Here is a 13411-nt window from a genome sequence, read left to right on the forward strand (position 1 = left end):
ATAAGATGCTATCAATTTTTTCATTCACAAATTCATTCAGGCATGACTGAGTCTGACGGTATTGGTGTATTTGGGCCTAGCCATGGGGAATTCTGTAAACGTTTCAACTTATGATTTCTCAGCTAAACTGAAAAATACCCAGGCAACTGAAACATGGTAAGATTCCTTTCTGGTACTGGTGATGACTTTCAACTCAGTTTAATTTTAAACTTTTTGACTTTGCGGCAGTCATTGTAAAGAACCAGTCAGACACTTACCTCGTTTCAGTAATTGAACGCGAAGACTTGGTCCGCTTGGCTTTCCCAGGCCCTCTCGGTTTGCTTGGGTAGAACTGGGGCGACTCTTCTTCTCCATCAAGAAGCTTGGATTTCTGCACCAGGCCCCTACTCTGCAGGGTATGTGCCACGTCCGAGCCGTCAGGAAGAAACAGTCGTACCACCAGGGGGTAACCAGGCAGTTTGTCACCCTGAAAACAGGGTTGCGTCGGTTAAAACAAGTATGAACAACGCAAGGGATTTGATATAAACTAGAACTCTCTGGAATCGCCAGAAATCACCGCCAATCCACCAAAAAACAACACAAGACTCGAATAGACACGAAAAGGATCATTTGTAATTTTACCTTCAATTTGGAAAACGTTTTCCCTACAAATGGAAAACGTTTTACCATATTCGTATTATCGGTATTCAACTGGATCTATAGCTTACCATGGAGGATCTTACGGAAAAATATATTTAAAAAAGCATTACATGGAAAAAGATTCCCCCAGTTAAGCCTCGTGTGCAAGCTAGGGCCAGTTTCATACCAAGAATACAAATACGGTCTGATAAAAGAAACTGACAAAGGAGATGAAATCCACCAATTACAAGAAACCAACGTAACCTTTGACCCAGTTGAGGCTAAACTTTTCTTTTTCAAGAAACAGCTTTTCCTTTGATTGACATCCAAGAAAACTCGACTTGAAGTGAATGGAATACAGCCGCCAGAAGGGCGCAACTGAGAATAGAACGTAAACAGCGCATGCGTAGTGGGGTACAACTTACCGTGATAGTGGCAACACAGTCCTGACCCACAATCATCTGAGACAGCACCCGAATGGTGTCAGCTGGCCAGTGACCATCACTGGTTTTCTATCAAGCAAATTCAACACACATTACACTTTGCTTTGTTGTCGCATTTCAGTTGTGTCCAGTGTGTGTGTGCCATTGTCGAGTTGCTGTGAACCTCATTATGAAAGCGAGGCTAGGTGCAAAGCTTTTCATATGAAGATTAGTTTTGTTTGCATATGAATGGAAACTTATTTTCATAATAAAGACTTTGCACTTAGCCTTGCTTTCATAATGAGGTTCAAAGCAACTCGGAAAATGGCCTATTTAAGTACCCGAAAAAGTGTATATCAGCCAGATAGAGTGTTTTACAATTGGGTGTGCGTCGCTGACGAATGGCTAACGCTCGTAACGTCAGCCCTCGAATCTCTTTACAGTGGTCAATTTACCTTTCTTAATCAACTCTGTTGATAAACCAAACATTCGTTTCTTCTCCCCACCGACAGAGCACCACAGTTTCTTTAGAAAGCAACCCCCTTATCACAGCATTTGTTACCATATACGCAGAGAACAGGAAATCATAGTCCCTCTTGTTACACAAACACAGACACAGAGCAGACAAAATGAAGTCTTACAGGTTCAATACCACGCAACACCAGCTGAAGACACTGCTGAGGGACTTCCAAAAATGGCATTTCTTGTCTGATAGCTGAAAGGGGTACCACTTCACAATTGCCAAAGTCGACGTAGTTCACCTGCACAAACCAAAAACACTTTACTTTCTGGGCACTGATGATAAAAACAACTTGAACGACAGAGCTAAAGGCTTAAAGCAATTAAAGAAAGGGCCGATACCGATACCAAATACTCGATAAATATCGTTTCAATCCATTTCGATACTGTTCACGTGACCGTTCACTTGATTAGAGAGGTTAAGAATGACGATTACGGCAAACGTGAGATATGACCACGTGACCATGTTACCATCCTATATTTGCCGCTTGCTGTTTTTAGTTTCTCGGTAAAATAGAGTAGTTTTGCGCTAGCATCAAAGGCCAGAGTTAGTTTGCACTATTCTCATCTTTGTACTCTTCAAGAAAACATAAACACGAATCTCACCTTTGCCGTTTTCCGTAAACGCGATTCTTAATCTCTCGTTTTAGTACCGAGAACCAATATTTTTCCGTTTATGTGCGCTGTAGCGCTGTGTTGAAACACTGTTACTAGGGCTGTGTGTTTTGTTTAATGTTTATGGACTATAAACAGTGCTCAGTTTTTGAGTGTAGGTGGTAACACCACAGAAAAGTCTTGGATGATGATGTCATGGCATCGGGATCGACACCGAAAAAATTGTCAAAAATCAGCAAATATCGTACTGGTATCGGATCGACTTGAAAAACTGGTATCAATCCCAGCGTTACAATTAACTCAAACAGTCCATGGGTATATCCGAGGAGGCTTCAAAGCGGAAGAATTTAAACTTCTGAGATTTGGAGGGAGTGGGGGATGATCTAAAGTCCTATTTGATGGTATCGGAGAAAACCAGGCCAATGCTTAACTTGGTTTTATGGAAGAAGATTGAATGGTTGTGTTCTCCATGAACATGTGATTCAAACGGGTCATCCTTCCGACACTTCCTAAGGGAAACTTTCTACAAAACAAATCATTTCTGTGCATCAATTTCAGAGAGTATAAAACATAGGTGAGCCATCAAATGCGTCAAATTATTCAGGTAAAATACTCCAACTACGAGGAGTTCTCATTCAGTTTCACTCAGGAAGAGTTACCAAGAAGCAACGACGCGAGTACGACGTGGTATTTGAAATGACATGACGGCGATATTTTCCTGTTGAAAGGGAGGGAGGGGAAGAGCTTACCTTGGTATTTACCGCAAAGAAACCCCATCTCAGTCACTTTGTGTTTATGCATCTTACCTTGTGAACCCTTTTCTAACACGAGTTGACACAATTCTGAATTGTTCAATGTTGGAGACTTTGCTTTCCAATGAGGCAGATGTGCTGAAAATGTGACCCCGTTTCTAGTCACTCTATTAGAAGTTCGACCCCATTATAGTCGGCCCTGAGGTTGAAAATGCGAACCCATCCCCACTGGCCTATAACTACAGAGTATTCCCCTCCCCACCCCACCAAACATTTGTGTACGCCTCTGTTTCTTGACAGACACCTTTATAGCACCCTGCCATCAATAGGAGCCCTGAGCACTAGACACACTAATTACAATGCAGATATACTATAAAAAGTAATAACAATGTGGATATACAATGTGTTAACAAAAGTAACAAACTATATAATAAGTTAATAAAAAAAGCTATTTAGAAAAATTATTAAAAACTTTGCATCCGTGATAGTAAAAGGATCTCTTGACGACTTCTGCTCTTACGGGAAGGTAGATGAAGCAGATCACGTTGTCTAGATAGTCTTGTTGACTATTCCTGTAAGCACTGCTCAAAGACATTACCTCTACTTTATCTTGGTCCACAAATTTCAGGACCCTGGCACGGTACCACATGCGATCTTCAGTAAACTGAGCACAGCATGGGAGGCCTAAGCTAACCGATGCCGCATCAGACGGGGCTGCGCTCATGTCGTCACCTTTACCATACCTCTCCAGTAAAGAACCCATGATGTTTATCAAAGTGCGATCACCTATAACAAAATGACGAGTAGAATATAAAACCAAAACTTTGGCCAATAATAACAAAATGATGCGTAAATGAGAGAGCAACTCAGGATTGAGAACATTTCAAGTGCTGGCCGTCTATAGAAAGATGTTGATAACATGGTCAGCAACTCCAACACATAAATTTCTCTTGAAACAGTCACACTCTCTTGAACACTTTAGTATAAGTAGAACTTGATTAGTTTTTGCTTCATCGTTTTTCCGTCTCTTAAAAGAGGGGCATTGCGTAAACTACCACACAATCGGTAAAAATGTTTTTCACCTCTTCAAATATCATCATCAACATTATGTTTATTATTATCGTATATGAGGTAAAACGGTCTACCAAAAACACACACAATGGTACCAATCATCCCTCAGCCCTCCCCCCCAACCCAACACACACACGTACACAGTGGTACTAATCATCCCTCACCCCTCCCCCCAACCCAACACGCACACATACAGAGTGGTACAAATCTCGATAACACTTTACCTTCTTTCACTTCTTGAGCATAAATATAACCTTGAGAATCCACAAAAGTGATGCCTGCTTGAAATTTGTTCCTTTCTGGCACAGAGGCCGGCTTGTACAGAAACTCGTTGAAAGTGCCAGGACTGGATGGCGTGACACTACCTTCTGGTAACGCCACTTTCTCTTCCGTTACAGCTTTCTCGTCTTCCGTGAATGAGCTACATTGACTAGACTGGTCACCTTGAATTTCACTGCCAGTAAAATTCTCCTTTAGACTATCAGTTTCCTCTGGTTTTTCTGGTTGGCTTTGTTCTTTGTTCTTTTCTGCATTGTCTCGCTCTGCCACCAGTTCATCTGGGCTTTTTACAATGCTGCGGCAAGAACGCTTGAATGAGCATGCGAGTGTCCTGGGCATGCTATGTTTCTTGTTCATTTTTCCCGTTTCTATCTTTCCTTTAATTTCCTTGTTTTCTTTTACATAACTGCAATGCAAATATTGCCTCTCCACGGAATCAGAACCAGATTTTGATATTGATAACCACACAAATGAAGACTAGGAATAGTAATGTAATGGGCATTGCAAACAAGGAAAACGTTTTTGATGATTTTGCCCGTTTTGTAGAAACAAATGTTTGGTTTATCAACAAAGCTGATAACTGAAGGTAAATTTGCCACCGTAGAGAGATTCGAGTGCTGACGTGCCGAGTGTTAGACCTTCGTCAGAGCGAACCGTAGCTCTCAACTGACCTTTAGAGCAATTAAAGAGCCAGCAAAAGCCAGCAAACTTACACATAATGGTTAAAGAATAACCGTTGGTTTCTGCGAAGGGTTATACTCGAAACGTCAGCACTTGTATCTCTTTACGGTGGCCAATTTACCTTTAGTTGTTAACTTTGTTGATACACTGAACATTCATTATTACTGATACACACGTGGTTGCTTTTGCTGCTTGAAATGCTGCGAGACTTAGAATCCTAGACTACCAACAGTCCTTCTCTTCTGACAAGAAGGAAAACGAGAATGCAAGCCAAAATCACCCATCCCATACAAACAACAATAAGTATGTCAATTATGATCATCCAGGTGAGTGTAGTCCTGAGAAGGGCTGTTTGAGGTGACATTGACTGACGTTTCGACAACCTGAGCAAAAGTCATCTTCACAGTCAAGTAAATTGTGAAACGTTAGTAGATGGCGCAAACGTCTTTGCTTATTGACCTGATTGGTCAACGAAGTCGACATGTTGGTCATCTGTCAGTTTTCTTCCCCAACCCAACAAAACAGATATCCAGCTATGCGCCCGCTTCCGTATAGCTTGAATATCCTTGAAAGAAAAGAAGAATAACTTCTTTTCAGATGCTCTTGAAAGTTATTGTGCCTACCCTAATCCAGCTGTTTGGCAGTAGCCATTCAGGACAAGAAACTCATTGATGCACACATCCTGAGCTCCTGAGGTGTCATAAAGCAAAACTGACATCTTGTCATCCGAGACCCCTGGAAACGTTAAACAGCTCACTTTAGTACTATGCGTTTCAAAATTGCAAGACATAAAAGTCTGAAAGTATAGAACATTAAGATGCGGGAGGCGGCCTGGCCTAGTGGTTAGGGCGCCGGACTTCCCATCCGGAGGTCCCGGTTTCAAGTCCTGCTCTGACCACTCGGATTTGTTTCACGGTGGCCCCGTTTTAAATCCAAGGACACGCTTTGTAAAATAGCCAACTGGTTTGCCTCCCACCAGTTGGGATTTTTAACAATTTTATGTTCAGTTTGTATATTTATTTCACTGATCTACAGCATCCCCAATTAGCGCCACAGTGCCAAATACCTGGGGCCCGTTTCTCGAAAGACCCGGTAACTTACCGGGCCCGATAAGTATATTTTTAAGTGTTTTTTCGCCAATTACACTGTGATTACAGGCATGGCACTTGGCCGATGTTTTCATAGAGTTATAAGATTTAAAAATTAAGTGTTCAAAGCTAACAAAAATTGACTGGTTAAAAACTATTGTCACCAAAAACACTTACCGGGCCCGATAAGTTACCAGGACTTTCGAGAAACGGGCCCCTGGACACTTAACTAAGGTCATTTTAATATATTTTTAATTATTCCCAATACAATAATAATATGGTTACAGGGAAAATAACAATTATAAATAAAAAACTGTCACCTTAGTGGCTTCCCGTTTATCGTGACCGTTAAACACCAATCGTTCAGTTCTTATGACTTCAAAGAATGACCAATCAATGTCTTTTTCGAAAAAATAAATAACTAAACACTCTGTTTCCAAATTTGCTAGAGCTAAATAACTCGTTTATTTGCAACACTGGCAGAAAGTGGGTTAACTTCGACAAAGTATGATTAAAGATCGACTGAGGAATTGCTTGTTCATTGAGTGGCAGTGAGTTCTTTCATAAATGAATATTACAGTCTCTTTGTCAGGTTTTCATCTTTAGATTCACAAATTTACCTTTCACGTCAACAACCAGAGATCTGTTCAACAGCAAGCTTGTTACATTATCTTGATCCTGGATTGAACAAGAACGTAAAGAAATGCTTGGAATATACACCAACATTTTGACAACAGTAAATGAAACCAGAAGGGCAACTTTAATGAGGTGCATCTTCAGCCAAAGGAATTGGCACGCACCATGTGTCATTTCCATGTGGAATTGGACTGAAATGGACACTGCGCATTCAGGAGAAATTAAACAGAGAGGAAAGGACTAAGACATTTTATTGTATTTCCCCTCTATTTAACATCTAAACAGTACGTTTATAAAATGCTCAGAAAAATAAAACCCTTAATTGACTTAGTCTCTATTACACAACAAGGATTCTTGCAAAAGGAACTTGAGATAAATGTGCTGGGCCCCCAACTTTTTGAAAAATAAGATCCAAGATTGTTCGTAAATATTTTTACTCAGGGCACTTGATCCACCGCTGTAAACTTACAGTGAAGGAAAAACAACAGACTTTATTACATACCTCCTTTTGCCATTCACTTTTATCGTCATTTGGTTTAATGTCTGCGAGACAAATAGGTAATGCCTGTGAAAAAGAAAAAGAAAACTTGACTTAAACACGTACAGTGTAGTGTGCAGATTACAAGCCATGCACTTAAGGACGGTGCCTACTAATACAGAAGTATTTTTGCGCCGTTTATGACTATGCGGGAAAAGCACATCTTAACAAGGGCTATTGGAATCCCAAAAAAAATTGGGGGTAACCACGCATTTTTTAGCGATAGTTAAGCAACAATTATTCTAAAAGCAGTAAAATACAAAGCAATGTATGACATTTTTTCCTAATTGAAGCTTTATTATCTCTGAAAAATGCCTGGTTACCCCCAATTTTCTTTTTGGATACTAAGGGTGCGTTCGATTGACACTATTGCGGAATAAGAATAATAGGAATAAACCCGAACAACCGTTCGATTGAGACGCTATTCCAATTCCGGAATACATGGAATGTATTCCAAACACTGCTCCAGAGAGCAGAATACTTGGTACAGTCCGGAATAAGGACGTCATGCTTCGCGGTTTTTTTCAAATCAACAAACAAAATAGCTTCCGCTGCGTGCGAGCAAAACGAAATTTTACTCAAAAAAGGATACTCCTGGAGTCGGGAAGAGACCCTTCTCATTTCCTTGTACGAAGAAAAGAAAGAGATGTTCCAAAATGTTAACTACAAGAAGAAACAAGTCTGGGAAGTGATTGCGGCGATAATGCAAGCGGAGAGTGTCGAGAGTGGTCGAAATATTTCGCCGCGGGCTGACCAGCGCGAAGGCAAATGGAAAGCTCTCACCCTTGCCTTTCGCAAATGCGAAGATCATAACAGTCAAACTGGCAACGAAAGAAGAAAATGTCCATTTTACAAGGAGCTATGCGAAAATGGCTGCGAAACTCTGACAAATTATAATTGGGAACAACAGTTTCCGCATAACCTTCGATGCGAACCGCTTTACGCCGCTCTGACAACAAGTTATTTGCATAAAACAGGGGCAGAAACTCTTCTAAGACATCTTCTCCCTCTTGTACAGATTCTTCCTCGAGAAATTCTTCAACAAAAGTTGCAAAACCTGCAACAATGACCTTCAATGTCGCCGCCATGTTGCTGTTCACGATGTTACGGAAATTTGTATTTTCCTTCGAAAAACCGCTGTTTGCGTGTTATGTCGCGGGCATTATTCCAGAAACGGAATAATCGTTTTATTGACGAAAGGATGGAATGGCTATTCTGGAATAATCCGGAATGTATTCTTATTCCGGAATAGGGTCAATCGAACGCACCCTAAGAGTACTTGCTAAGTTCTGCTTTCTTCGCATAGTTTTAAACCGCAAAAAAATATCCTCGTATTAGTAGGCACCACCCATAGGAAACCCGAGTATCTCGAGATGCGCAGAATGTATGCGCAGTAACAATAGTAGAAGCCGTCCTTGAGGATGTTGCCTCCTTTTGCTACTGCGCATACGTTCTACGCATCTCACGAAGGTCCGAAAAGCTGTGCTTTCTTTTGGACAGTGACTAGTAATTCAAAGGTTTCTGACTATGCGGGAAAAGCAGATCTTAGCAAGTGTTTTGAAACGAAAAAAGAAACAGGTAATCAAGCATGTTTCAGAGATAACTAGGCGTCAATTTGGAAAAACATCCAAGCATTGCTTTGTATTGTAAAGCTTTTTTACCACGCAGTTTTCAGAGATAGCTAAGCAGCATTAATTCTTAAAAGAATTAATGCTGCTTAGCTATCTCTGAAAACTGCGTGGTTACCCCCAGTTTTCTTCTTGGATTTCAACATTCCTTGCATAGATCTGATTTTCCCGTATAGCAGGAGTCCATTACGCGCATAGTCATAAACCGCCCAAAAATACCTCGGCGTTAGGATGCACTGTCCTTAAATGATGAAGCAAAATATTGCAAATGGGAAATAAACTTTATAAAATACCAAACGCCAAAGGTGGCACGTTGGTTGTGTCGGGACATGAAACACCACCCAACAGATTAAAGGTCAGATGCAGAAGCTACAAGACCACCATACATCCACCTCAAGAGAACACTACTTAACAATCTTTACTTTGGGAATCCATCAATTCACTACAGGAACCCACAGTACATCTGACGCTGGGACAGAGAATAGAAGCAAAAGACAGTTTTTCCTGCCTGAAACATTACAAATTAATAACGCTAATTAAAATGATGAAAGCGTTACCTGTTTTGGTAGTCTAAGAAACATGTCAGGCAGTTTCCGGATGTCAGAAAACGGTAGCTTTTCAAAGTTTCCAAAGTCTACGTATGTCACATTGACTGTCTCATCACTGTTAACACCTATAAGGCAAACGAGGACACTTCAAATTAGGGGTTGTGTTACAGCTCTCTGAAGGTCTCACACTCAGGTTTAGAGAACAATAGAACAAACAACAAAAACAAATCCCTTAGTTAGCCAACACTTAATTTAGTAGACTAAATTTGGCATGCAAGACCACCGTGAAAATGGCTAGGTGTTTGTTTGTTTTCATGCAGCCATGTTTAAATTTGCAATTTCCTCGACTTCGTTGAATTTTCTTCTGAAGCTCTCCTCGAGAATCTTCCCGTTGAACGGGTCACGCAACTACGGCGATTGATGAGGAAACCCACCTCGTGTAAGAAAGCATCAGAATTGCCCAGTTGGTTCTCTTCGCTGATTGGCCATATTTTTCTGGCCAATCAAAAGCGGGGAATTCAAATGCTTCTGGAACTTGTTTGGTAAGAGTAAGTGGCCAGGGGCTCTTTTGTTCTTGTTGTAAACTTTCGCCCATGAAAATCCCTTCCTCCCGACTAGCTACCCCTGGGTCTCCGAGGATGTTCTTTCAGTGAAGTTAATATTAACATTGCTATCACTTAACTGAAGTTGGTGTTGTCTTCTTGTTTTGAATGCATGATGATCTTCTGATGTACCTCCAATAGATAGTAATAAAGAGAAGACAGTTGTAAAGGAACTCTTACCTGTAACTAACGCCCTGTACCAGACTTTGTCTTCTGTGAATCTTGCAGCACAAACCAGACCTGCAAAGAACATTCACTATTTCTAAATCTGGTGGAAGGTTACTATTTCATTACAGTATGGGTTTTATTCTATTTTGCTGTTATTTGTTGTATATCAATTTCCATACCAATGACTGCAGTTCCAGAATGAAGAAATATTTGGAGCAAAATCAATACAAAAATAAGACATAATACGTAAATACTTAAGTACACAATACCGGTGCATCAAGGGGCAAAAACAGCTTCTTGGTAAGGAAAAATCTCAAGCTACAATTTTAAAGATTAAAATATGTCAAAATCCCAAACAAGGAAAAGTGACCATGAAAGTAAAGATTCTAAGATTCTAACGAAGTCTGTGAGACAAGATAACCAGTAGAAATACCAAATGAATATTTTCAATCAGTTGTTTCAAGCCAATAACAAGCAACAAGCAATAAAACAGATGGATTGCAAGCTAGAAATGGGTTTGAACTTGAGAATATCCTTAATCCATAGCAGCCTGTGTAGACCCACCTTTATAAGGCCATGGTACACTCCACTCTGTGCCACGCCTTCGTCCACTGAACATCTTCCCCATCTCTTCCATAATGTGCTGTAACTCCACTGTCTCCTCACTCCGAAGCTGTGTACATTAAAGTATCGCAAAAGGTAAGGGAAGTAAGCTTTACAGGGTAGCCATTCAACCCATTCCGACCTACTCTGTCTCTGGCCAGAGGCACTACTCGACAGTTTTATTGCACTGAGGTGATAAAATATAACAAAACTAGACAATTATTATTTCTTTTTCTGTTTCTGTTGACAGACAAACATTTTTGGGTTTTGAAATGACATCAAATTCGTGACACTTCCCCTTAAACTTAAGATGCCCGCATCGATTAGCTCTGCTAATTGCGGGCTGTGTATTCCTGTAAAAGATATAAGTATATTTTTAAAATAAAGTTGTTGTTGTTGTTGTTGTTGTTGCAATTCATCCCAGTACAGCTGATGCAGAAAATAGGTGTATGTTTAAAAATTTCTTTGTTATGAGATTGCTATATCAAATAGTCATAACAACAACTATGTCAGTATTGACCTTTTGAACATAAATTTCTTCAGGGGACACAACATGTGTAACCAGAACATCAACAAAAGCTCCTTCTCCAATAGGCACTGGCTCCTTGTAAGTCTTCTTAGGAAAGAAAAGCCCTGCATTTAAACAAATAGATATGGGAGATTGATTAATTCTTCCATTATTTTACAGGTTTACGTACAGATGTTTCGCTGTAATGATTACAGGTTTCAGTCAGTGATGTTTAAGAATTGGTTCTTGCTTAGCGTGCGTATAATTATCGAGTTATGGATGCACGTGGGAAGTTTTAAGAGCACGAAAGAAGCGTAAGAGTTGCTCGAGGTGTAGCCGATAGCAACTCTAGCTTCTTGAGTGCTCTCCAAACTTCCCAAGTGCATGCATAACTCGATAATTATACGCACGCTAAGCAAGACCCAATTCTTAAACGTCACTGACTGAAACGCAGAAATAAAAGCATGAACCAATTCTTTTATAAGATATATGTACAGTAAAGTATCGAAACGTGGTAAGCGGAAAACAGGTTTTATTTGTGATTGATTACAAAATTCTCTCAATGCGCTGTACCGAAAAACAAAGGTCTTATCAGCTGTTTATAAACACGCCACAATAGTATGGTCTGAACGAGAATGTTTCATCTGAAATTGTCAATGAAAATTTGCTTCTTTGAATTAGTTTGTACAAACTAAAACTAAGCGACTGAAACCTGAGTCTGTCTGCAAGTTGCACACGTCATTTTATGGACGCACGGCCGTGCGCATGTTGAGAAATGTACCATGATGACGCCAATAGGAATAAGATGGCGAAGCACGTGCACTATGTTATAAATTCAGTTGTGCTATAATTATGCATCATTGGCATCTATATGACCGCAAACTCAAATTAAAGAAATTGCGGCAAGTATCTATATGTGTCAGTTTGCAAGGTAAGATAATCATCACATTGATGGACACTGCAATAATACATCATTCTCATTCATTCACCAGGCTTAAAATATACCATCACACTTTATTTCATATACCACACGTTCGACATTCAAATCCTAGCAATATGCAGGATATTTGTCCCATGAACCTAGTTTAATGGCTCTACCTCCCACAAGTCTTCTGTAGCTCAGTTGTAAAGCATCCGACCTAGAAATCAGAAGGTCTTAGCTCCGACTCCTGAAAGGAACGATCAGCTTTCCTTTTTCCGAGTATGCCTGTGTCACTCACTGAATAATACATCATTCTTATTAATTTTATCATTTTGCTAAACACACACCTTCAGGTTTTGAGGCAGGTGAAGAGAATCTGGCCACTTCCAAGAAAACAAGAGCATCGCGGACAGATGCTGGCCTGTCATCATCTTGAGTTGGCTCATCATCTTCAGGGCGACGCAAATCAACCATCATTTTGCTTCCTTTCTTTTCAATGACCTGTCAGAGCGTATTGTATTAAAATCATTTCATGAGGTAACCGACACATTTCCAAACACAGCATTGCAAAAAGTCGTTGCAAGATTTACCGGTAATTGTGCAAACTTTGCAGGTTTCCCAGTTCTGTTACAAAATGTTATTTATGCTTCAATTTCCCCCACAGAAGCGCAAGCCTAATTGGAATGCAATAAGTGCTGTGCTCTGTTCGTAAAGGCAATACAAACAACTTAATGGAGAAAAAATAATGGCTATGTGAAATTTATCACATAGCCGCTTTATTAAGTTCCAAATATCCAATATAAATAAGAATATAAACTTTTGTTAAATATGTGTTGCCTACGAAGGTGAGGGCAGTAAACCGCCAAAGCCCCTGCAAAGGAAGGGGCACGCCCCACCCCAGCACAAATCGCATTTTGACAAAATTAATAAGAGGTATTACCAGAAATATGTATGGCAAAAGTACCCTTAATTATCCATGTGGGGTCAGGGTTGTGCCGCCCCTGCAAGCAACAACATCAAACCCCCTAGCAAATAGAGTTAAGAAACAGATTGCAGGGAAGATATCCTGATATATATTTTAAAAGCATCAGATTTCCATCTATCCATTTGTCGAATTTGGGCATCAGAAATTCCTTGCTCAGCTGCATAAGTAGCTGCACCTATTCTAAAGCTGTGTTATTTATTTATAAGTACTGGAAATAACTGCTACAAA

At 40.1% G+C, this 13411-nt stretch overlaps 1 protein-coding gene across 3 annotated transcripts in view; it reads right to left on the bottom strand.

Moving 5' to 3' along the window:
* The window catches only part of LOC146466578 (tudor domain-containing protein 1-like), a 45669-nt gene that overhangs the window by 7414 nt on the left and 24844 nt on the right, over nucleotides 1-13411 (bottom strand). For 2 of the 3 annotated variants that reach the window (XM_085127017.1, XM_085127016.1), the window contains exons 19-31: nucleotides 12546-12699; nucleotides 11289-11401; nucleotides 10730-10838; nucleotides 10178-10237; nucleotides 9405-9520; nucleotides 7184-7246; nucleotides 6666-6723; nucleotides 5581-5692; nucleotides 4222-4571; nucleotides 3525-3712; nucleotides 1682-1801; nucleotides 1044-1130; nucleotides 258-466 (exon numbers count right to left, since the gene is read on the bottom strand). In XM_085127017.1, coding sequence (XP_084983143.1) covers nucleotides 258-466; nucleotides 1044-1130; nucleotides 1682-1801; nucleotides 3525-3712; nucleotides 4222-4571; nucleotides 5581-5692; nucleotides 6666-6723; nucleotides 7184-7246; nucleotides 9405-9520; nucleotides 10178-10237; nucleotides 10730-10838; nucleotides 11289-11401; nucleotides 12546-12699 — 1739 coding nt within the window. Of the gene's footprint in view, nucleotides 1-257; nucleotides 467-1043; nucleotides 1131-1681; nucleotides 1802-3524; nucleotides 3713-4221; nucleotides 4683-5580; nucleotides 5693-6665; nucleotides 6724-7183; nucleotides 7247-9404; nucleotides 9521-10177; nucleotides 10238-10729; nucleotides 10839-11288; nucleotides 11402-12545; nucleotides 12700-13411 lie in introns of all 3 variants that reach the window. The other variant, XM_085127018.1, reaches the window with a different exon arrangement.

Source organism: Pavona decussata, unplaced genomic scaffold (genome assembly GCF_977016875.1).
Source record: "Pavona decussata unplaced genomic scaffold, jaPavDecu1.1 SCAFFOLD_143, whole genome shotgun sequence".
Taxonomy (NCBI): domain Eukaryota; kingdom Metazoa; phylum Cnidaria; class Anthozoa; order Scleractinia; family Agariciidae; genus Pavona; species Pavona decussata.